This window comes from Lontra canadensis, unplaced genomic scaffold, assembly GCF_010015895.1.
Source record: "Lontra canadensis isolate GAN:19392208 unplaced genomic scaffold, GSC_riverotter_1.0 scaffold24, whole genome shotgun sequence".
Lineage (NCBI taxonomy): Eukaryota > Metazoa > Chordata > Mammalia > Carnivora > Mustelidae > Lontra > Lontra canadensis.
In genome coordinates, this window is record NW_022631018.1 from 10279831 (window position 1) to 10302890 (window position 23060).

General features: G+C 41.8%; 2 protein-coding genes across 4 annotated transcripts in view; one reads left to right on the top strand and one right to left on the bottom strand.

Annotated features, from left to right (window-relative positions):
• FLVCR1 (FLVCR heme transporter 1) overlaps window positions 1-16731 on the bottom strand; it is a 33857-nt gene extending 17126 nt beyond the window's left edge. For both annotated transcript variants that reach the window (XR_004383286.1, XM_032862777.1), the window contains exons 1-3: window positions 15788-16731; window positions 11565-11709; window positions 5483-5623 (exon numbers count right to left, since the gene is read on the bottom strand). Coding sequence is in view for 1 of the 2 variants with exons in the window: in XM_032862777.1 (XP_032718668.1) it covers window positions 5483-5623; window positions 11565-11709; window positions 15788-16510 (1009 nt within the window). In the remaining variant the exon portion in view is untranslated. The remainder of the gene's footprint in view (window positions 1-5482; window positions 5624-11564; window positions 11710-15787) is intronic.
• A 299-nt stretch (window positions 16732-17030) lies between these two features.
• SPATA45 (spermatogenesis associated 45) overlaps window positions 17031-23060 on the top strand; it is a 36148-nt gene continuing 30118 nt past the window's right edge. Inside the window, exon 1 of one of the 2 annotated variants that reach the window (XM_032862778.1) lies at window positions 17031-17458. In XM_032862778.1, coding sequence (XP_032718669.1) covers window positions 17262-17458 — 197 coding nt within the window. In that variant the 5' untranslated portion in view covers window positions 17031-17261. The remainder of the gene's footprint in view (window positions 17459-23060) is intronic. The other variant, XM_032862784.1, reaches the window with a different exon arrangement.

Genomic DNA, 23060 nt, shown 5'->3' on the forward strand with positions numbered 1-23060 from the left:
GAACTTTATATAAATATATTATTTGTATCTATCTGTAGCTTGCTCTTATCATTCAATATTATGGTTTTGAGATTTACCTGAGTCAATACTTTAAATTCTAGTTCATTAATTTTCCTCTACTATAGGATAGTCCATTATGTGAATATACTTCAATTTAATTATCTCCTGGCCAGTCAATAGACACTTAAGATTTTTTCCAGTTTTTCACTATTTAAAATGATATTACAATGAATATTATGTTTTTGTTATTGTATACAAGGGTTTCTCTAAGTATATACCTAGGAGTAGAACGTCTATTTTCTGGGTATAGTCAAATTGTTCTTCAAAATAGTTGTACTGGTTTATACTACCAGCAGATTTCCTTTACTTCACATTCTTGCCATATATGTTTTTATCAAACTAAAACAAATTTTCTTTGCCAATCTGAATGCATGTGTACTGTGTCATACCCTGGTTTTGATTGGCATTTCCTTGATTACATAGTAAGTAGTAAGGTTCAGCATCATATATGAGCCATATGCAAACACATAAATGCTTTCTGGTTTCCTTAACTTCTTTGCCCTTTTCTAACTGAGCAGTAGGAGTTATTTCTACAGTGTAGGTACTAAGCCTTCGTTGGTTATATGCACCACATTTTCTCATAGTCTATGTCCTGCCTTTTCACTGTTTATGGTATCTTTTTAGAAAAGATCATTAACTTTTTTTTTGAGAGAGAGAGAGAGAGAAAGAATGTGCATGCAGGGTGGGGAGGGGCACAGGAAGAGGGTTAGAGAGACTCTTAAGTGGGCTCTTGTCTGGTGTGAGCCCCACAGGGGGCTTGATCTCATGACCCTGAGATTATGACCTGAGTTGTGAAATCAAGAATTAGATGCTGAAGTGACTAAGCCACCCAGGGACCCCTAAAAGACCATTATCTTAATGTAATCATATTTACCAATCTTTTCCTTTAGGGTTTATGTGTGTTTTGCTTATTTATTAAGACTTTATTTTTAAGTAATCTCTACACCCAATGTGGGACTTGAAGTCTCAACCCCAAGATTAAGAGTCATAGGCTCTATCGACTGAGCCAGCCAGGCATCCCTTCTCTTTGTTATATTAAGAAATTCTTTCTTGAAAAAAAAAAGGTTTTATTTAGTTATTTAAGAGAGAGTGAGTGAGTGAGAGAGAGAGAGAGAGAGCACAAGCAGGGGGAGGGGCTGAGGGAGAGGGAGAAGCAGACTCCCCTGCTGAGCAGGGAGCCCAACATGGGGATCGATCCCAGGACTGGGGGATCCTGACCTGAGCCTAAGGTAGACGCTTAACTGACTGAGCCACCCAGGCATCCCGAGAAATTCTTTTAAGAATATTAAAGCCGGTTTCCTATCTTGGAACTTGAAGGTTTTAATTTTCACCCTTTGGTCTTTAATCCATTGCAATTCATTTTTTTCATGGTATGCTAGAGAGAGCTAATTTTTTTCCCCCATATCCCATATGGATAATCAATTATCCCAGGACAATTTACTATATGTTTTCTCTTATACAAAGTACCTGGCTTTCATATATGCACGTTCTGGTCATTAGAGCGGTTTGCGAATACAGCAGTCCCCTCTTATCTGCACGGGATTTGTTCCTAGTCCCCCAGAGGATGCCTGAAACTGCAGATAGTACCAAACCCTACATATACCATGTTTTTTTCTGTATATACATATATACATACATGTGGTAAAGTTTAATTATAAATCAGGCACAGTAGAGATCAACAACAATAATAAAACAGAAAAACTACAACAATATGCAATAATAAAAGTTAGGTAAATGTGGTCTCTCTCTCTCTCTCAAAATCTTATCATACTGTATTTTTCTTTTAATTGTGATGACGTGAGATGACAAAGTACCTACGTGATGAGATGAAATGGGGTAAATGGCCTAAACTGTGTGACGCGGGGTGAGGCTCGTGCTGACCCCCTGCAACAGGTCAGAAGGAGGAGCATGTGCTACCTGACTGTGCCGGTCGGGGAGCTGAAACCAGAGTGACAAGTGACGCTAGGAACGAGAGGATTACTGCATTCTAGTTTTTCTCCTTCCAGACACTCAGGGCCATGGCCACATGACTTTCAATGTGAGCAGAAGTGACCTGTCCCACTTGCTGCTCTAGTGATCCTATCAGTGTGGTCCAAGATGTCATTCTGGATCCCTGAGTCAACTCAGGGGAGCAGCACCTTGCTGTCAACTTGCCCTGAACACGCAGCACCGATAATAACTGAATTTTTGACGTGTTTGGCCACTGAGAATCTTCATTAGCAGAATTTCATGGCCATCATACAAACCGGCCTGCACACGCATACAGAGAGTAGGTCACTGGGATCTCTACTCTGTTCCAGTAACCGAATAGTCTATCCCTAGACTACACACGGCATCTTAATTACCACCGCTTTATACATCCTGGTGTCTGAGATGTGTCTGTCCTTCACCTTGTTCTTCATTGACATTATCTTTGTCGTCCTTGGCCCTTACATCTCTCGCAGGAACTTGACCATTGGTCAAGCTCCCTTACGAGCCCTGTTGAAATGGGAGATTGCAGGATGAGACATAGAGCTGTGTAAAGATCGTATCAAAGGACCCTGAGTAACTGGCCTTTGCTGCTCACTTCCCACTGAGCTCAGATACACAGAGGGACCCAGTGTGGTTAGCCAGGGGAAGCCCAGGAAGACTGGCCTGAGGGTACTCCCCTGGGCTGCATCTTCCACGGGTCTTGGATCTATTCCAGACTGGAGTAAAGATAGCAAGAATCAGGATAGAGGATCGTAAGAGCAAGAAATACTGTTATCTGAGCCTAGATTATTTGTCTGCGTTTCAGATCGCAAATAGCACAAGTGGCAGAGTGAAGGAACACGTTCTCTCCCAACAGCCTCACCGCAAGAAAATGTTGTCTTAGACTCTTTGGTTCTTAAGTTTGGGACACTGTATATAATCCTGAAAACCTGTCCTAGGAATATAGTCCCTATCCAGTCTATCCCAGGTGCAAGTTTGCTCCAACTTTATATATAATAGCAGTTATGGAGGGAGATAAGGGCCCTGTCAAAAGGTGTGATGTGACTCACTCATTCAAAACCATGATCCCTAACTAGCCACCCCTTCAGTGAAGAAAACAAGCTTGAGAACATTTTCCAACTCTCCTGGGGAATTACCAAACTCTCCACAGTGTTTCTCAATGCCTTCTTCCTGCCTTCTTTTTATTTTTTTAAGATTTAATTATTTATATTAGAGAGTAAGTGAGGCAAATGTTAAGCCAGCTCTTGTAGGACTGCTTAAGGGGAAAAAGGAGCACATTTCAGGTAAAAGGAATAATGGCACAAAATTACAGAGACTAGAATTTATGGCCTATGAACCCATGGAGGCATGTTTGTGTGTGTATGTGTGTGAGCCTGTGTCTGTGACAAGAGGCTGGTTATAAATTGGCTCAAAGAAAGTCTTATCTCGGGAGACAGTGAGAAGAGAAGGAGGGTAGGAATCTTTCTTCCTTAAACCACAGGCTACAAAAATGAATTTGCTCTTACAGATAATAATCACCCACTGTTATTTTCTTTACTTCCTAGTTATGTGTTTTAGGTTTAAGCTAACCAGTGGAGGTAACCATGAAAATTAAGAAAAGGCACTATGGCATGCTGAAGTATTTAATGGGGATAGGATATAACATCTGGGATTAACTTAAAAATATTCCAGGGAAGGGGCACCTGGGTGGCTCAGTGGGTTAAAGCCTCTGCCTTGGGCTCAGGTCATGATCTCAGGGTCCTGGGATCGAGCCCCCCGTCGGGCTCTCTACTCAGCGGGGAGCCTGCTTCCCCCTCCCCCTCTGCCTGCCTCTCTGCCTACTGTAATCTCTCTCTCTGTGTCAAATAAATAAATAAAATAAAATAAATAAATGAGCCACCCAGGGTCCCCTAAATAAATAAAATCTTAAAAAAGAAAAATATTCCAGGGAAGAAAAATTTCAGGAAAAAGGTAGAGGGAAGAGATAGAGCAAGAATAGCGAAATGTTGTTAATTACAGCTGGATGATGATCGGTGCATAGGAATTCACTGTATTAAATGTTCTACTTTTGTGCTCAACTATTATCACTGAAAAAGAAAAAAAGGAGAAAAAGATGAAATAATCCTGATAAAAGGGTGAGTGAGAGTTTAGGTCAGGGCATAATTTGTTACGACTTGTACAACAGTTATGTAACCACGGTGCGTGCTCCCAAAAAGCTGTCAAGAAGAGAAAGAACAGTGGAGAGTGACTTCTGAAGACCAGACAGAAAGAGGGGGTGCTGGCCATTCTTATAAATGGTGTTGATATAAAAAACAAACTTCAGCAAACTCCGAAGGGAACCAAATGGGTTGGTGTTTGCAGTCAAAGCTATAGTGTCAGGGTGAGTATCCGTCAGTTACCCTGAAATATCTAGAAGGATAAGAATTGTTTTTCTATGGACATTGGGGAGGGTATGTGCTATGGTGAGCGCTGTGAAGTGTGTAGACCTGGCGATTCACAGACCTGTACCCCTGGGGATAAAAATACATTATATGTTTATTAAATAAATAAATAAATAAATATTTAAAAATTAAAAAAAAAAAAGAATTGTTTCAAGTTTGAACTGGTTAAGGTGATCGCATGAATGTCTAGTATCGACCCCAAGTAGTCAAAATGGATGCCACTTCGCACACGGGCAGGGAAGGGATTATTGATGACATTTCCCACATGATTAAGGCAGTTCATAAAGGACTTAAAATACTCAGCGAAAACTCAAAAGAGAAGACAGTGCTTATCTGTTTGAGATCTATTATATTTTATTTTAAAAACACAAGAAGGGGCACCTGGGTGGCTCAGTGGGTTAAAGCCTCTGCCTTCGGCTCAGGTCGTGATCCCAGGGTTCTGGGATCGAGTCCCACATCGGGCTCCCTGCTCAGCGGGAAGTCTGCTCCTCCCTCTCCCACTCTCTCTGCTTGTGTTCCCTTTCTCTCTATGTCTCTGTCAAATAAATTAAAAAAAAAAAATCTTTAAAAAGAAAAGAAATTAGATCAAGAAATTATTAAGAAATTAGGTTAAGAAATTATGAAGAAAATCCATCTTGAAGTTTTTGCTTTTAGTTCAAAATTTAAGTTTATGACTATGCCATCATTATTTTTGTAGTTAACAAACCTATCTCATTAATTAAAGCTCAAACCACTAGATTAAATGAAAAGAATCTACAATGCTCAGTTTTGTTTTATTTTGTTTTTTTAAAAGATTTTAATTTATTTATTTGAGAGAGAGAGTGAGAGAGAGAGAGAGCATGAGAGGGGAGAAGGTCAGAGGGACAAGCAGACACCCCATGGAGCTGGGAGCCCGATGCAGGACTCGATCCTGGGAATCCGGGATCATGACCTGAGCCGAAGGCAGTCGCTTAACCAACTGAGCCACCCAGGCGCCCCTACAATGCTCAGTTTTATACAGAAATCAAAGAAAGTAAAAGAAAACCACTTACCGTAAGTGATCAACAGAAGGACAAAAGGAATGTTTTTAAATAGGTTCCTTATTGATTCCTTATAGGAGTACTCAGCACAAGGGCTTTTTTGAAGAACTGCTTGTGCCTGGCTTGGTGGATACTGAGGTTTTTCTTTGAATGCTGGAAACACACGGAAAGGTAATTAAATGCATGGTCTTCCTTACTGAGCAGACGAAATCCATTTAAGCTTAAAGAGGTAGTTAAAGTCATAGATTGAGCCTTTCATTTTCATTAATTTCTGAAGAATATCCTCCCAGTCCTCTGAAACGGACTCCAACTCGGAGATCTGGCCAATTCACATAACTGCAAAACCATCAGTAGTATGTCACAACCTTGCCCACTGATTATTCCGTTCTCAGTTAAGCAAGATTAATTTATATTCTAGTTCGTATTCAACAATTCCATTTCTAAACTTACTTCAATTTGTAATTACAAGTAACATCTGATATAAGCAAACCACTATGTTGCTGACCTTTTAGCGGACTGTCTTGAGTTAGCATCTGTTTTCTTCTAATATTTGATACAATAATTACACCTCTAGATCTGAAAACAGGCTTCTATTTTTACAGGTGTCATAAGTAATTCAAGAGGGTACATACTCCTGAATATTTGCTTTTGAACGTCCTTGTGTCAGAGGACTGGCAGACATACACTGTTTAAGTTGTTGCATTTCCTTCTCTTCTGTTCTCCCTAACTGTTCCTTGCTATTGAGGACGCCTGTGGTCCTTCCCGGAAAGCCTCTTTGGGTCCTAGTTAAGAGAGGAGCTATTTCTTTTTCCTAACAGTGGTAATACACAACTCACGTGGTTATAAAACAAAATTTCAGAATGTAAAAACCATGCTTACAAGGTAGTCATGGGGATTTGGTGAGTCGTCAATCTCTTACTAGGTTCTTATTTACTCTGGTAAAGTAAGTATAAATGGCTCAGATTTGAATTCAAACGCAAAGAGAAAACAATTCGGATTAGTCTTCAGCTCTGCTGAATTTATTTTCTGAAGATGTGATAGCATTTGGTTTCAGGTAGCCATCTGCCCTGTTGAACAAAATTAGGCCTGTATCTATCAGCTACACAATACACTAAAGTTAGGTTTCAGTCTATAGGAAGAAAAAGAAACAGAGGAACAGAAAACCACTGGTCTATGACTCTGTTTACTTTGCGTTGTTTCTTTCAAAAGATGAAATATGGCTTTTTCTTTCCTTTGAAACTAAAAAGCGGTAGACTTCTTCTTTCCTCTCCCCACCAAATACTGTATGCTAATAAAATAATTAACTACAGGGGCCCCTGGCTGGCTGAGTCGGTAGAGCATGCAACTCTTGATCTCGAGGTCATGAGTTCAAGCCCCACACTGGGCAGAGAGTTTACATTAATACTATTAATAATATGGGTGCCTGGGTGGCTCAGTGGGTTAAAGCCTCTGCCTTTGGCTCAGGTCATGATCCCAGGGTCCTGGGATCGAGCCCCGCACATTGCACATTGAACCCTGCACATCGCACATTGGGCTCTCTGCTCGGCAGGGAGCCTGCTTCCCTTCTTCTCTCTCTCTGCCTCTCTGCCTACTTGTGATCTCTGTCAAATAAATAAATAAAATCTTTAAAAAATAATAATAATAATACCATTCAAGCAGTTGTTCTCCAAAGTAGCCAAAGGATTTTGGGGCACCACATTCAAACCCTTTCTCCCATGAAGAATAAGAAGGAAATCTACTGTGCTTAGGACTACTTGTACTTTTTGGAATTAGATAATAACATTATCTTTTGATTTCATTATTTGTCCCCCAAGCAGACATTCCACATATGAACTTAGTACAAGATACATATAGGTTTGAATACTGGCTCTGCCTCATATCTTTGTGTAACTCAGAAGAAGTCAATTCCTGCCTCTCAACTATAGCTTTCTCATACATAAAATGGAAATAATGAGTTCTTATGAAGATTATATGATATAATATATGCAAAATCTTGTAATTTTTGAATTCTACGCAGAATACAGTGTCATTTTCAGGACTACTTTTTTTCTTTAAAAAGATCTACTCACTTATTTGAGAGAGAGAGCACAAGTAGGGGGAGAGAGAAAGGGAGAAGTAGACTCCCTCTGAGCACAGAGCCCAACATGGGGCTTGATCCCAGGACCCCGAAATCATGACCTGAGTGGAAGTCAGATGCTTAACCCACTGAGCCACCCAGGTGCCCCAGGAATACCTACTTTCAAAAGTCAGAGACTTTATCTCACATGCTTGAAATTCTTACAGAGTAAGTAAAACATATTTCTGTTAAATGTTTACAACAGCAGCCTATCTATAAATATCCTTAATATAAGAATCAAAAGTAGAATTTTACATATATGTTATATACGCATGTGTTTAAGTACCTTAACGTTAAATATTTTGATTGCCTTTATGTCTGGTTTCTCTCATCCACTCATGTTAGTGAATCAGGAAGCTAAGGATTTCAATTTGGACACTTGAGTTAAGTGACAGAGTTTACTGCCCTCCTACACAAGGACAGCTTTCATACACAACAGCATTACCACTTATACAAGAGAAATTTAAACTTGAATAAAAATAAGACTAAATAAAAATTAAAATGACATATTTTTATATATAACATTTTAAATATGGAGTTAGGGTACCTAGACTCAAATTTCTCCTTTAGTATTCACTGTGACCATGGATAGATTACATTCACTTAAATGCTGTGTTCTACTTTCCTACCAAATTTTCTACGAAATGGGAATGATATTAGTACCATCCTCCTATGCCTATGAGGATTAGATGATACAGCATTGAGTGTGCCAAACGTGTTTGGTACTTACCACACCACCAAATGCTACAGGCCACAATCGGGTAGGGTATGAAGAATGAGGTATTAGTGTGAGATTTGGTGGAAGGCTTAGATTGATTCTTAGAAATGCTACATTCACGAGTACGCTCCATGAGGGAGGGCAACAGTGGTACGTGACATAAACCTCAAGATAGTATTTTTGAAAGACTGCTGAATACCAATTTAGTACATGACACATTGCTGAAAAGCAACAGCAAAGCCAAATTACTTTATAAAATTTAGTTGGGCTTCCAAAGTATTTATGGGAAGTATTTAGAAGGAAGTTGGATTTCTTTTAGTAATTAAGGGCCTTTAAGTAGGGATTTTAAAAATAATCCCTATCTTCTTCAATAGCAAGTATTTGAGAATAAGGAAAACAGATAAATTTTTTTGTTTAAATGTCGTGATTTTCAGGGCACCTGGGTGGCTTGGTCGGTTAAGCTGCTGCCTTCGGCTCAGGTCATGATCCCAGGGTCCTGGGATTGAGCCCTGCATCAGGCTCTCCACTGAGCAGAAAGCCTGCTTCTTCCTCTCCTTCTGCCTACTTGTGCTCTGTCTACTTGTGCTCTTTATCTCTCTGTTGAATAAATAATAAAAAAAAATCTTAAAAAAAATTAAAGAAATAAAAACAAATAAGTAAATAAATGTCATGATTTTCAACCCAAGATATTCATGTCACTACTGTATATTATCTTGCTTTTATACTATGCTTGGTATCCTAAGGTTAAGATTACAGGTCACCAAGCAAAACTTGACAGTGAGCCCTTTCTTCCCTGCTCCATCTCCACTGTCTATTCAGAAGATATGAGAGCATAAATTAGTAATAATGTACATGTATATGTCTCCTTTAATTTCTCAAATAACATAGGTGCTAGGTCAAACCTATTAATAATGCCTTTCTGTCCCCTTCCTTTGAGAAATAAAAACCTTATATTTGTAGCATCCCCTATAGAAATGCTTAAACACATATGTGTCATGTATATAATTTCACATGTAGAGATATCTTATATAGAACCTGTTCTCTCATTTCTTCCAAAGAGATAAAGCAATGAAAAGACAATAAAAAAAGGAAGACCAGAATTGATGTGAAGATACACAAGCAATCGCAGGAAGGAGGATTTTACATTTTAATAATCCCTACTGCTGACAGAGGATCCATTTATGCAAAATATATACAAACTATATGTTATCTAGCAAATCAAATATGGCTACCGGAGAAGTAGACTTAAGAGTTTATTTTTAAAAAACATAGAGTTGACCCTTAAACAACATGGGGGTTAGGGGCACCAATCCCCTACAGATGAAAATTCATGTATAACTTTTGATTCCCCCAAAACTTAACAACTAATGGCCTACTGTTGACCACAAGCCTTACCAATAACATAGCTGATTGACGCGTATTTTGTACGTTATATGTGTTACACATTGTATTCTCAAATTAAGTAAGCTAGAGAAAAGAAAATGTTACTAAGAAAGTCATAAGGAGGGGCATGCTTGGGTGGCTCAAGCCTTTGCCTTCGGCTTGGGTCATGATCTCAGGGTCCTGGGATCGAGCCCCGCATCAGGCTCTCTGCTCAACAGGGAGCCTGCTTCCTCCTCTCTCTCCTGCCTGCCTCTCTGCCTACTTTGTGATCTCTCTGTCCAATAAATAAGTAAAATCTTAAAAAATAAAAATAAATAAATAAATAAATAAATAAAATCTTTAAAAAAAAAGTCATAAGGAAGAAAAAATACTGTACTTTTACAGTATACTTTTACAGTACTATAAAAAACCCATGTATAAATGAATGTGTGCAGTTCAAACCCATGTTGTTCAAGGGTCAACTGCAGATTTCTTTTAAAGCTTTTTTAAACTGCTGAAATAGTACAGGGATGATTTGTCCTATACACAGCAAAAATGTCACTCCCTAACTGAAACATAAAAAAACAACCATGAGGAGATTTGGCATGTCAGAATACTTTATATGCTACCAAGAGAATATTTTTTTTCATTATCTGAAGGTAAATTAAATGTATGGGCAGTTCATCTATAAAGGCAGTCTCTACCAAAACAGTCTTCCACCTACACGCCTTTGAAAACTTTGTGATCTAGAGATCACAAAATTTGAATTTTTCATTACTATTACAGCCATGGTGAAAATTAACCTTATAAATTTTAAAACTCCAGCTATAATGCAATTTAATGTAAACATTAATGAATAAAAGATGATCTTTCAACTTTCAAGTTGCTTTCTTCCTCAAATCAAGTTAAGATATACTGAGTGCCCAAAGGGCTATATTACAGTTATACTATCAACCACATTCCTGAAAAAAACCTGTCCTCCCTGCGAGCAAAATTTTTTCCCATTAAAAATAAACTTTAGGGGCACCTGCATGGCTCAGTGGGTTAAAGCCTCTGCCTTCAGCTCAGGTCATGATCCCGTGGTCCTGGGATCGAGCCCTGCATCGGGCTCTCTGCTCAGCGGGGAACCTGCTTCCCCCTTTCTCTCTGCCTGCCTCTCTGCCTACTTGTGATCTCTGTCTGTCAAATAAATAAATAAAATCTTTTAAAAATAAATAAATAAACTTTAAAAAGCAGACCTTCCCAAACCTTCTTCCAAACTGATGATGGCTGCTTGCAGCTGATTTGGACTGACTGCTTCAAGAGACAGGCCCCGACGAGAGGACTCAGGGACGAGTGGTGACAGCAGTGCTTTGCTGGAGTGGCCCAACAAGCAGGCAGTGGCCAGTGTGAGGCTCTGCGGAACAGCTTACCACTGCCCAGGATCGTTCACTGGTCAACATGTTCAGATCCAGTTAATTGTTAAAATAGGGATCCTTGGAAGGATTTCTCATTAAAAAAGAAAAAAAAGGTTGCAGCCTCTTTGCATCATTTCAAAGCATGACAAGGATTTGTTCCTGGGTTTGTTAGCATAAGCCGCAGAAAATGTAGAAGAAGATGCAAACGGGAGGCAGGTGGCATGTTGGAAACCACGGTTATGCGGGAAGAACCGTTAGTAGGGAGAGAAATCAGATGAATTAGTCTTCAAACCCTTTACGATATTAAAGTAGATGGTAGCTGACCATAACATATCCCTAGGGATGTAGCATTCATTATCTGAACAAATGCATCAGCAAGAATGAAACAAGCAAATGGCATTCGAGATATTATCATGAAAATGTTCAGGGTCAGCTACTTTGTTTTCCATATTTTGGCCATGCATTTATCTCTTTAAGCAACAGGGAAAATAATTTGCTTACCAATTACTGTTAAAAGACATAAAAACGTGGCGATGGATGATGTCCCATAAAACATGGTACTGATATTACAAGCCAGCAGATCTGTGTCATTCTGTGTGTTGGGCACTAAAACTGGTGGTAGCAAAAAGCCAACAGCAGTTCCAAGCTGAAAAATAAACAATCCTGTTAATAGCTACTATTAATAAGAGAAAAAAAGGACATACTGGCCATTAATACAGCATAGAGAAGACACCTTGTGTATTGAAGGTGTAAGGTGTACATTCTAAAGCACCATGTTCTGGGGTGCTGGGCTGGCTCAGTTGGAGGAGCGTGAGACTCCTGATCTCGGGGTCGTGAGTTCGAGCCCCACACTGTGTATAGAGATTACCCAAATAAATAAACAACACCACGTTCTAATGTTTTGTTGGTTTTTCTCACTACTGTACTGTTAAAGGGTAGTTGCTGACAAATGCCTTCACTATTCAACAAACTCCTACTATTTGAATGATTCTGCTGTAAAGATGGGTAAGATACCATTCTTATACTTTAGATGATTACAGTCAAAAAGAGGAGTAAGAATATGTAGATCAGGGGCGCCTGCGTGGCTCAGTGGGTTAAAGCCTCTGCCTCTGGCTCAGGTCATGATCCCAGGGTCCTGGGATCGAGCCCCGCATTGGGGCTCTCTGCTCGGCGGGGAGCCTTCTTCCTCCTCTCTCTTTCTGCCTGCCTCTCTGCCTACTTGTGATCTCTGTCAAATAAATAAATAAAATCTTTAAAAAAATATGTAAAGTAAAGTTCAGAAAAGATGAACTTGGTGGGTATTGGGTCTTCTTTGAGGGTAAATGAAAATGTTTTGGATCTAGAGAGAGGGATGGTTGTACAATACAGTGAAAGTATTAAATGACACTGCGCTATAATCTAAGATGGTTAATTTTATGTTATGTGAATTTTGCCTTAGTAAGAAAAACACAAGGTTGGATAGGATGATCACAATGAAAGAAATAAAATGAAAGGCGCTCAAAAGAGAAAGACAGCAGATTTTTTCAGGGATGGAGATGAGGAGGAAGGGCCCTAGACTGGTTTCCAAATGGAGGCTGAGAGAGATACTAAGAGTCACCAAACACTTCATTTGCTCCTTTACAAAAAGCGGGATAGAGACCATTAAACAGGTGATTACAAGACAGCATGGTAAGTACAGTGATGGAGAGGTAGAGGGCACAAAGCCTGCAATGATCATGGGATCTATCATGCCAATGAGAACACTATTCAGAGTGAAAGGGACTAAATGAATAGTTAGCTCTACACCTGGATTATCCCTGGCTAACTGAACAAACGGTCGCCCTAGCTAAGAAACTACTTTGAAGGACCACTTTGTATAGACTTGGGGTTCAGGAAAAGTTTCTGGAGGAGCAAAGATCTGAAAAAGAAAGTGGAGTTTGCCACATGAAATCTGCGTGTTCCCAGCCAAGGGAATATCATGTACAAAGGAAGGAGGAGAGCATGACCTTGTGAGAAGCTGGAAGTAGCAGACAATTCCCCTCAGAGCAGAGAAAGAATGTGGATGTGAGGAATGGGGGGATGTGGAGAGGGGAAGCTGAGAGTTGACAGGAGGCAGATCCAAAGGGTCTTCCGCCATCTCATTAGAGAGTTTGAATTTTATCCTCCGGGCAACAGAAGCCACTGCAGAGTAGAAGGGCGTGCCCTGGACAGATCTGCACATTAGAAAGACCACTGTGGATGGATGTGGAGAGTAACAGGGAAAGAGAAAAGAGCTGCAGATAGGAAAATCAGCCAGCAATGTCTAAGTAAGGGCTGCCAGTGGCCAAAGTTAAGATAGTGGCAATAGAAATGCGGAGAAATAAGCAAGGAGATGAGGTAAATTTGGATGGGCTGGGTCATATGGAAATATTCAGCTGGCCTGTATCTACATGAGTCTGAAGCTCATCCACTTATTCAACAAATTTTTATGGAGAATCTATAATGTGCTGGGCACTGTGTTAAGTGCTGGTGAGACAACTGTATACATTCAGACCACATGCCTATTTTCATGAAACTTACAATCTAATGGTGGGGATGGGAAATGAGTAGTAACAATTAATATATGAGCATAAATATATCAGACAGTGATAAGCGCTGTATGGAGATAGTATAATGATGTGATAAGAGAGTGACTGGGATCCTCAAGAAAGGCCACAAAATGATAATTTAAAATGAGTTTAAATGAGAGTTGAGTGACGGTAAGGATGTAATAATGTGATCCTAGGAGGAAGAACATCCCAGGCTGAGAGAATGCTTCTGCAAAGTCCCTCATGCAAAATTCAAGCTTAGTGTTGTTTAAGGAGCCGAAGAAGACATGTTAGTATAAGATTCTGTAACACAGAGTGAAGAGTTTAGATTTTAGGTACTATGGGAAATCACTGGTGAGTCCAAAGCAGAGCAAAAGATGACAGGATCTGATCCATGTTTTTAAAGGGTCTCTCAGGTTAGAGACCTGGCAGTAGAGACAGTGAAAAGCCAGGATGCAGGAATCAGACAGACTTGGCTGTGAATGCTGCCATCAGTTAGCTGTGTGGCTTCTGGAAAATAAGGTCATCCCTTCAACTCTGTTTCTGTATCTATAAAATGGAGAGACTAATGGTTCCTACCTTATATTATTAAATTCAAGGACACAGTGCATGTAAAATACTTAGCATGGTTCCAGGTTCTTGGTGAATGCTCAGTACTGTTGAATATTAATATAAATGATCACTCCATAATTTAGGCTGAAAATGAGGGCCATGAACAGGTGCACAGCTACTGTAGCCTGGGAAGGACGAGAACACGTAGGGAGAATGTACGTGAAGGCAGAGGTGTGCTGAACGTCAGAGGGAAATCTGCCTTGAGAAGACATTTCCATTTATTATCCATAAATAGATAATCCACAGATATGGAGTTAATAATACTTCTGTCATGCTCAATGAAGTATGAAAATGGAATATAATTTTGTAAATGAAAAATACTTTAAGAGTTCCTATCTAAACATATGGAAGCAACCAACTAAAATATCAGTTATAAATTATTTTGAATATACAACAACTACAGTTCAAACTACCCTTTCTTTTGCACTTTTAGAGAAAGAAGATAAGCATAAAGTAATAAACATGTAGAGCTAGTCTTTTTATGGATTTTAGGTAAATCTTATGTGATCTTGAAACAAGTGTTAGATCGGAAGTAAGAGAGTAACATTCTTTTGTTACACAGCATGTAGGAATATAGGCATAGAGAGGTGAAGTTCATGGTATATAGGTTTTTAACTACATTCTCCTCAAGCTGAATGAATACTCAACATAATGTACATAAAGTATCACAGGGCTCCAATATGCAAATTTTAAATGACAATGAAAGAATCAATCTGCAATTACAACGCACACACACACTTCATTCTGCTTAGTAATGCTATTGGAATTTAAACCTATGGTGTTAGGTTAGTAGGACTAGGAAGAACTTTAAGGGGGAATTGGCAAAATAAGCTACCCTTTTAGAATGGGTTCCATGATCTGTGATCTGACTTGCATTTTCTTACTGTTAAAAATTGGAATTGGACTCAGTAATGTTGTGAGAGGTCTTTACCACCATAACATTTATTTAGCTGTCATTTATAACTGTTTGTACCAGGCACTCTGCTGATTGCTAACATATGAATTTAAACAGGAAGGAAGCCTGGCTGACTCAGTCGGAAGAGTGTGCAACTCTTGATCTCAGGGTCATGAGTTCCAGCCCCATCTTGGGTGCAGAGAGTACTACAAAAGATAAATAAACTTTAGAAAAATAAATACATAAGTAAAACAAGCCTAAATAAAATAAAACAGGTGCTGTTCACATTGATCACTCAAAAGGAGAAAAACTTCCTGGAATCCAACACCTTCCTTCTACAAGGAATACACTGGGGATGGCAAAAATACCTACTTCAGTCTCACTGGTTATTACACTGACAAGTTTTCTATGATGTTAGGGATATATGGGCCAGTTCAGTTATTTTACAGGTAATTCTCAAAGCAAGATGACAAGGTGCTCACTTCAAACTGGTTTCAAAGTTCTGTCCTTACAAATAAATACCCTCTTTAATCCAAGACCCATCTCCTTCCCTGCACTTACACACAACCGCCTCCTGAGGGCCCCATCCATATGCCTAGCTCACCCGGCCTATGCCTTGATCTGGTCCTTTAACCATCCATCCGGTTTTCCTGTGTCACTCTAGTTCTTACCTGATTGCCCAGCACGGCGGTGGCACAAGCTGTGGATACCTCCTTGGGCCCAAACCACACCGAGGCGATGCGGGAGGGCAAGCCGAGGATGAACACCTGGGCCACGGAGCAGAGGCACTGGCCCAGCATGGTGACCCAGAAGAGATGCTGCTGGACACTGGCGCACTTGATCCAGGCGCCCAGGCAGTTGAGGCCGGAGCCCAGCAGGGCGGTGAGCCGCAGGCCTCTGGTGTCCAGCAGCCACGTGGCCGGAAAGATGAGGGGCACGTAGGCCAGCATGTACACCATGGACAGCCAGTCGATGTGCAGGGAGGAGACGCCATAGAAGCCCTCAAAGACATTGCTGATGATGCTGTACTGGATCCACTGAAAGGCGTTCACCAGCGAGTACAGGCTGAAGATCAGCAGCACCACAAAGCGCCGCGCAGAGAGCGCCGTCTGGGGCACCCGGGAGCCCTCGGCCCCGGGGCCCGTGGGCAGCAGCCGTGTCTGGGTCTCCTCCTCTGGAGCCAGCGGAGTCTGAGGCCTGCTGAGGGTTTGAGCGGCGGCCGCGAGGCTGTCCCGAGACACTCCATTCAGGGTCAGGCAGCCGGCTTTGAGCCCGTTCTGCGGCTCGGCGCTTAGCTTTCCGGGGAGCTCGCCCCCCGGGACCAGGAGGTATCCATTCGCGGGCGGGTGCCCGGGTGCCACCGCTCCCCCCTCCTCATCGTCCAGCTGTGCCATGTCCCTGCGCTCCCCCGCGCCGCGGCCCTCCTCCCCCTCCCCGCACCCCCCGCCCAGGACCCGAGGCCCTCCCAGCACCCCAACCCCAACCCTTTGGACCACCGCTCATGCAACCCTTTCCCTGGCCGGGTGAGCCTGGGTGCGACCCGCGAAACCCAGCCGGCGCTACCGGAGGCCGCGGGCGAAATAGCTGTCCTCGCGCGCCTCCAGGCCTGCGGTCACCCTGCCCCAGGCCCCGCCCCAAGAGCGTCACCCGACCAATCAGCGGGCGTCTTCCCCCCCGGCGCGAGAGCCAATTGGGGTGCTTCTGTCAGGGATGAGGCGGGAGCAAATTTGCGGGGTGGAGAGGAGGAAGGCGGGACTGGAAGGTTAAGGCCGCGCGTTCTCTGCCGCGGAAAGATGCAGTCGGCGAGAGTAGACAACGTGGGAAGAGGGCGGGAGGGGATGTGGAGGCGGGAGGGGATGTGGGGGGGGTGGGGAGGGTGAGCGGGAGGGGAGGGCGGGAGGCTGCCCGGGCACCTCGGCCCCTCGGAACTGAGAACGAGGGGGCGGGAGAAACGCGGGAGACAAAGAGGTGCGCATCGCGCTCCTCAGCCGGAGGGGCTGCTCGAGGGCGGGGTCCACACGCAGGCCGAGGACGAGTTTGACCTCGGCCCAGCACAGCTGCGCCTCAGGATCCGACCCCGCCTTTAGGGCAGACAGGACCCCATTTCAGAAATTCGTGCCGCCTCGGCAGAGGAAAAACACCAGAATGCGCTTCAGCCCACATAGATTTCGTCAGCAATCTGCCCCTGGTGAAGTTGGAATCCCCCGCCCCGCTGACGACGGAGGCCGGCGGGACCGACGGGCCGTGCCGAGCAGACCCTGTGACTCAAGGTTCTCCCTCGGACCCCCTCCCGCAGCTCGGCTCACTGGACGCGCAGGTGCAGTGGGCTCCGGGGACTCCAGGTACCAAACTTGTGTATGTTCCAGACTCTGGTGCCCCAGGGAATCAAACAATGAAGCCGGTCCTGCTCTCGAGACCACGTGTACGTAGCCTTGAGAGTCTTCTAGAGAAAATGTGCCGCCTGCTGCTACTTAGGAAACTAATTTGGAAAAAAAAACAACCGAAAGACTCCAAATACTCCTTATTAAAGTGAAATTGAAACCCGGAGTATTTAACTATGGGTTTAATCTTTAAAAGTGCTGCCATTTAGAAGCCTAAAACCCTCTACATCTTTTTAATGCCTCCTAATATTATTATTTTGGTGATGTATATCCGATATATGCCTCAGATATATATATCGGATACCGCTCCGTACAGGTGAAATACTACGTAATCCTAAACTTTAAGGAATATGTGCATTTTAATGTCTTCCTTGGCCACCTTATATAAATTGCCACATGCCCCCCGCCCCATCCTCCTTAGTCCCCTTCCCTTCATAATTCTTCTTAGTGCTTACCACTATCTGAAATGTCCTGTATTTTACTTATTTTTTTTTTCTGGTTATTTTCTCCCTCCCCACCAGAAGGTAAGCTCTATGAGGGCAAGTCTGAAAATTTACTGCTATTTCTTAAATGACTGCAGCGAACAATCATTGAATTATTATTGACTATTTTAAATAATTACTTGCTTTGTAAATGAATCCATTCCTTTTTTTAAAAACATGCAAATTTCCCCTGCAAATATGATTTTCTAAACATTGATTTATATAGTATTTCAGAGTATTAAGCTATATTCTCTGAATGAACAAACAACCAAATGTGGCCTCCAAAGGACTTCAGTCTTAGTTAAGAAGTTTATTTTATGGGTCTTGGAAAAAGATACTAATTGCATTGCTCAATATACAGCACAACGTATTATGCAACCTTCAGAGTGATTTTTTTAAATAGTTCATGTAGCGTGAAACTTTCTACATAGTTCACAGAAAAGCTGTTTAGAAGGGGAATCCAGTGGGTACAATTTTAAATGGACCTTTCTTCACTTGCCCTGTCATACCTCCATTCCAGATAGTCACAGTGATCATTCAGATCTCTGCAAACCTCCCACCCCCTTCCTGAAAGAAGAAACTGGCAGGTTATATTAGGTTCATTTCCCCATTAGCCAGTGTGTGTTGGCGATTGTCTTCTATTAGATCTGAACATAACTTCCCTCTCTGCACAGAGGCAGCTTCCTGAATGTACTTCTGCAAGGCCATTCTTTCTGATTGTGTAGGCTTCTTCTGTCTAGAGATAATTTGCCTTCTCTAGTCCTTAGCAAGAAGGATGGGATTGAGAGCCCTCTGGGTATCCTGGGTAACAGTCAGTATCTAATTTCCCTACACATTTTCACCAGCTGGTACCTATTCTGGCTTGTCCATTTTGTCACTTGCCTTCCCTGCCTATGGCACAGTTCTGTGTCTGATACTGTCACCACCTATGTGGAGCGTAGCATGAAGGGGGTTTAGAGTAGTGGAGAAGAGCATATCTAGAGACAGGCTACCTGAATTTGAGTCCCCACTTCAGTACTCACTAGCTGCCCAACCTTGGGCAAGTTGCTTAGCTGTTTCATAATAATACATTGCTATTGTGGGGAATAAATGAGTGAATGGTGCCTGGCACATGGTTCAGGCATTCTTAAGATAGCTTATATAGGGGTTAGGGTCCAGGCTTCAGATCCAGTTGGCCTGGATTCAAATCCTAGTTCTTTCACTTTCCAGCTGCATGACTTTGAATTAGTTACTCTGTACGTCAGTTTCTGCAGTTAGAAAATAGAGACAATATTATTCATGAAATTATTGTGAGAAATAAATGGCTAGTAAATACAAAGTGCTTAAATAGTGCTTGACCTGTGAATAATAGTAATCAGTAATATACTCAGTAAATGTTACCTAAAGCCATTGTCCATCAACGCATGTCTGTCCTCAGAGTTATATCTTGTTCTCATGTTATCTTATATTTGACCCCATCCTGCCTATTGAAGCTTGCTTGCATTGTCCTGGAGCTACTGCAAGCGCTCTCAGAGTGAAATTATGATTGTAGAGCCCTTTCTAGAGAGTACTCTGAGAATGCCCTGAAAGGGCAGCATATGGTGGCGTATACTAACTACCCTTGGCCTAGCAAGAGACAGATTTCTTATCAGAGGTGGTCAGCAGTCGAACAGACAATATCCAGACAACAGATGTTATCTGTGTTGGACCAGGTGTGTTACGGATAGGATGCCTGAATTCCATAGAAAATGGACTATGTGGGGCACCTGGCTGGTGCATTTGGTTGAGCATCTGACTCTTGGTTTCAGCTCATGTCGTGATCTTGGGGTCATGGGATCAAGCCCTGCTTGGGGCTCCACGCCCAGACTCAGTGGGGAGTCTGCTTGAGGATTCTCTCTTCCTCTCCCACTGTCCTTCCCCCCTCAAATTAATATATCTTTAAAAAAGAAAAGAAAGAAAATTCAACTATGTGAGATTTAAGATTTCTGACTCTAAGTTTCTATGATATATGAAAAGTAAAATAAGATATTTCCAAAGAAAGGATTAGACGAAATTCATATGCTTCATTTGACAAAGTTCCATAAGGAAATAATGGAGTACAGAAAAGGGAAAACTCAGCAGTATCCCTTTGTAGTATCATTCCAGTCTCTTAACCTTGCCTCCTCTCTCTTGAACCTTCAATAGTAGGTACTTATTGACCAGTTTAGGTATGAATCATACTTTATGTCATATGTTTGGAGGTATAAACCATAAACCTTTCCCTGCCAGAGAGGACAGTACTGGGAGCATCACTTGGCTGGGAGTCGAGAGGAGACCGAGCTGCATTATGGGTGTGGAATGCCACATCTGAGAGAGATTTGAATAAGTAACAGTTCAGCAATATGATATCTGGATGGCATCCAGGAACCAAGGTCCAAGATGCTATCAAGAGTGATGTGGCTGTTCCTGAGCAAAGGTTTCCTGCAACCTAAGAGCATAAGATGCAAACCAGAACCATGCTACTAGATGTAGAATCCACCATGTTTCTTGGGGAAGGGGGTAGACTTTAGCAACTTGACTTCAGCTTCCACCACTATTACTGTGCTCTGTCCACCTGAGTGGCCAGATCTCTGCTGTTGTAGAGATTAAGTTGGGGAATGGAGGAATAGAGGAGGCTGGAAATCAGAATCCTCCCGTGTGTTTTTTTCCTCATCCAGACATAGTGTGTGTGTGTGTGTGTGTGTGTGTGTGTGTGTGTGTGTGTCTAACATTCATAGAAAATAATCACAGGGTTTTCCCTTCTGTGTATTTTTGTCTTGCTTCTTGAGTTCTTACAAAGAATCCAAATGGAAGGGATGGGGTGGGGGACTGAAAGTTCCAATGCTTTCATCAGTTGGTTGGTTCCTCTGGCAACCAACCCATCCCTAGGTACTTTCCAAAAGTCATTTCATTAATAGTATAAGGAAATCATCCCAGGAAAGTCCCAAGGTTTGAGAAGCTCTGTGCAAGAAACTTTGTTGAGAAAGCCAGATGTATTGTTCTTACTATAAATTACAAAAATACATGAGCATGGTAGTTTGTATGTATTGGCAAGACAAATTCCTGATTCCCAGGCCTGGGAGTATGAGGGTGCTAATAGAGTATGTGGACTGGAGGCCATACCAACAGCAGAGGAGGACTAGCACAGGGAAGAGGAAATCACACCATATTAGTCCTCTCCAGGCCTCTAATATGCCACGTTTGTGTTTATCATGCAATCTGACTCATGATCTCTGCATCTTCCCTTAATTTAGCCAGATCCCACCCATTCTGTATGGTCCAGGTCAACTCCATTCCCATTCCCTTCCTTAGTCTATCTCTATAATTGGAGCCCCTAGAGCTATCATCCTCTTCTGACCATTAACACCCTTGGAGCTACTCGCTGAACATTGCCTGGCGGCTACCTAGCTTTTCTTTATATTTTGTCCCTCATCTAGATTTGAGCGTCCTGAAGCCAGGGACTGGATTTTACTTTATAACACCCTCGGTACCTAAAAAAAATTTTTACTTGGCAGTGTAGGGGCCCAGGGCAGGTTGTCCCCCAAGTGTGCCGTAATGGCATGTTGATTACTTTGAATTAAAGCTACTGAAGGAACACTTTGAAAAATGGGAAATAAATCTCCTTTGTGGAAGGTACCCTCGCTGTACCAGGAGGTAGAGAGATAGGGAATCCTTATCACCAGAAGTAGAGAATTTAGAGCCTAAGAAGGCCGTATAAACAAACCCTGTTACTTTTTACTCATTTACTACCTCAGCCCACATTCTGTTTAGAAATTCTTACTAATTGAAGCTCCTGACCATAAGTTTTCTTTTTCCTTTCTAGTCCTCACAAATTTATTGTCTCTTCGACTAAGAAGTATAAAAACTTCTTGCTGTGGTCATTTCCGTAGGTTTCAATTTCCTTAGGTCTCAAATTTCATTACCCTCCATGTGTACATGATTAAAATTTGGGTTTTTTTTCTTCTCCTGTTAATCTGTCTCATGTATATTTCATTTTTAGACCAGATGAAAGAAACTTGAAGATTACAGAAAAATTTTTACTCCTGGACAACAGTTCATTTCATACAGAGTTACTGGCATCTAACACAACAAATGCTTTTAGGTGACAGTGACTACTAGGAAAATGGCCAGCTCCATTATTGCAAAACTGTAAAATTTAATTTATATCAGAAGTTAAATCAGGCCCTTTCTCCCTCTGAAATGTAAATAAACACACTTTATTTTATTTATTTATTTTTATTTTATTTAAAATTAATTAGCCAACAGGTAGTACATCATTAGTTTCAGATGTTGCATTCAATAATTCCTCAGTTGCATATAACACCCAGCACTCATCACATCATGTGCCCTACTTGATGCCCATCACCCAGTTACCCCATCGCCCCCCCCTCCAGCAACCCTCAGTTTGTTTCGTATAGTTAAGAGTATCTTGTAGTCTTTCTCCCTCTCTGATGGCTTCCCACTCAGTTTTCCCTCCCTTCCTCTATGATCCTCCACACTATTTCTTATATTCCACTTATGAGTGAAACCAAATGATAAATTGTCTTTCTCTGATTGACTTATTTCGCTCAGCATATATCCTCCAGTTCTATCCACACTGAAGTAAAGGGTAAGTATTCATCCTTTCTGGTGGCTGAGTAATAGTCCATTGTATAAATATGCCCCATCTTCTTTATCCATTCATCTGTCCTTGGACATCTGGGCTCTTTCCACAGTTTGGCTATTGTGGACATTGTTGCTATAAACATTGGAGTGCATGTGCCCCTTCAGATCACTACATTTGTATCTTTGGAGTGAATGCCTACTAGTGCAGTTTCTGGGTTATAGGGTAGCCCTATTTTTAACTTCTTGAGGAAACTCTATACTGTTTTCCACAGTGGCTGCATGGACTTGCATTCCCACCAACAGTGTAAGAAGATTCCCCTTACTCTGCATCCTTGCCAACATTTGTTGTTGCCTGACTTGTTAATTTAAGCCATCCTAACTGGTATAAGGTGGTATCTCATTGTGGTTTTGATTTATATTTCCCTGATGGCAAGTGACGTGGAGCATTTTTTCAATGTGTCTGCTGCCATTTGTATGTC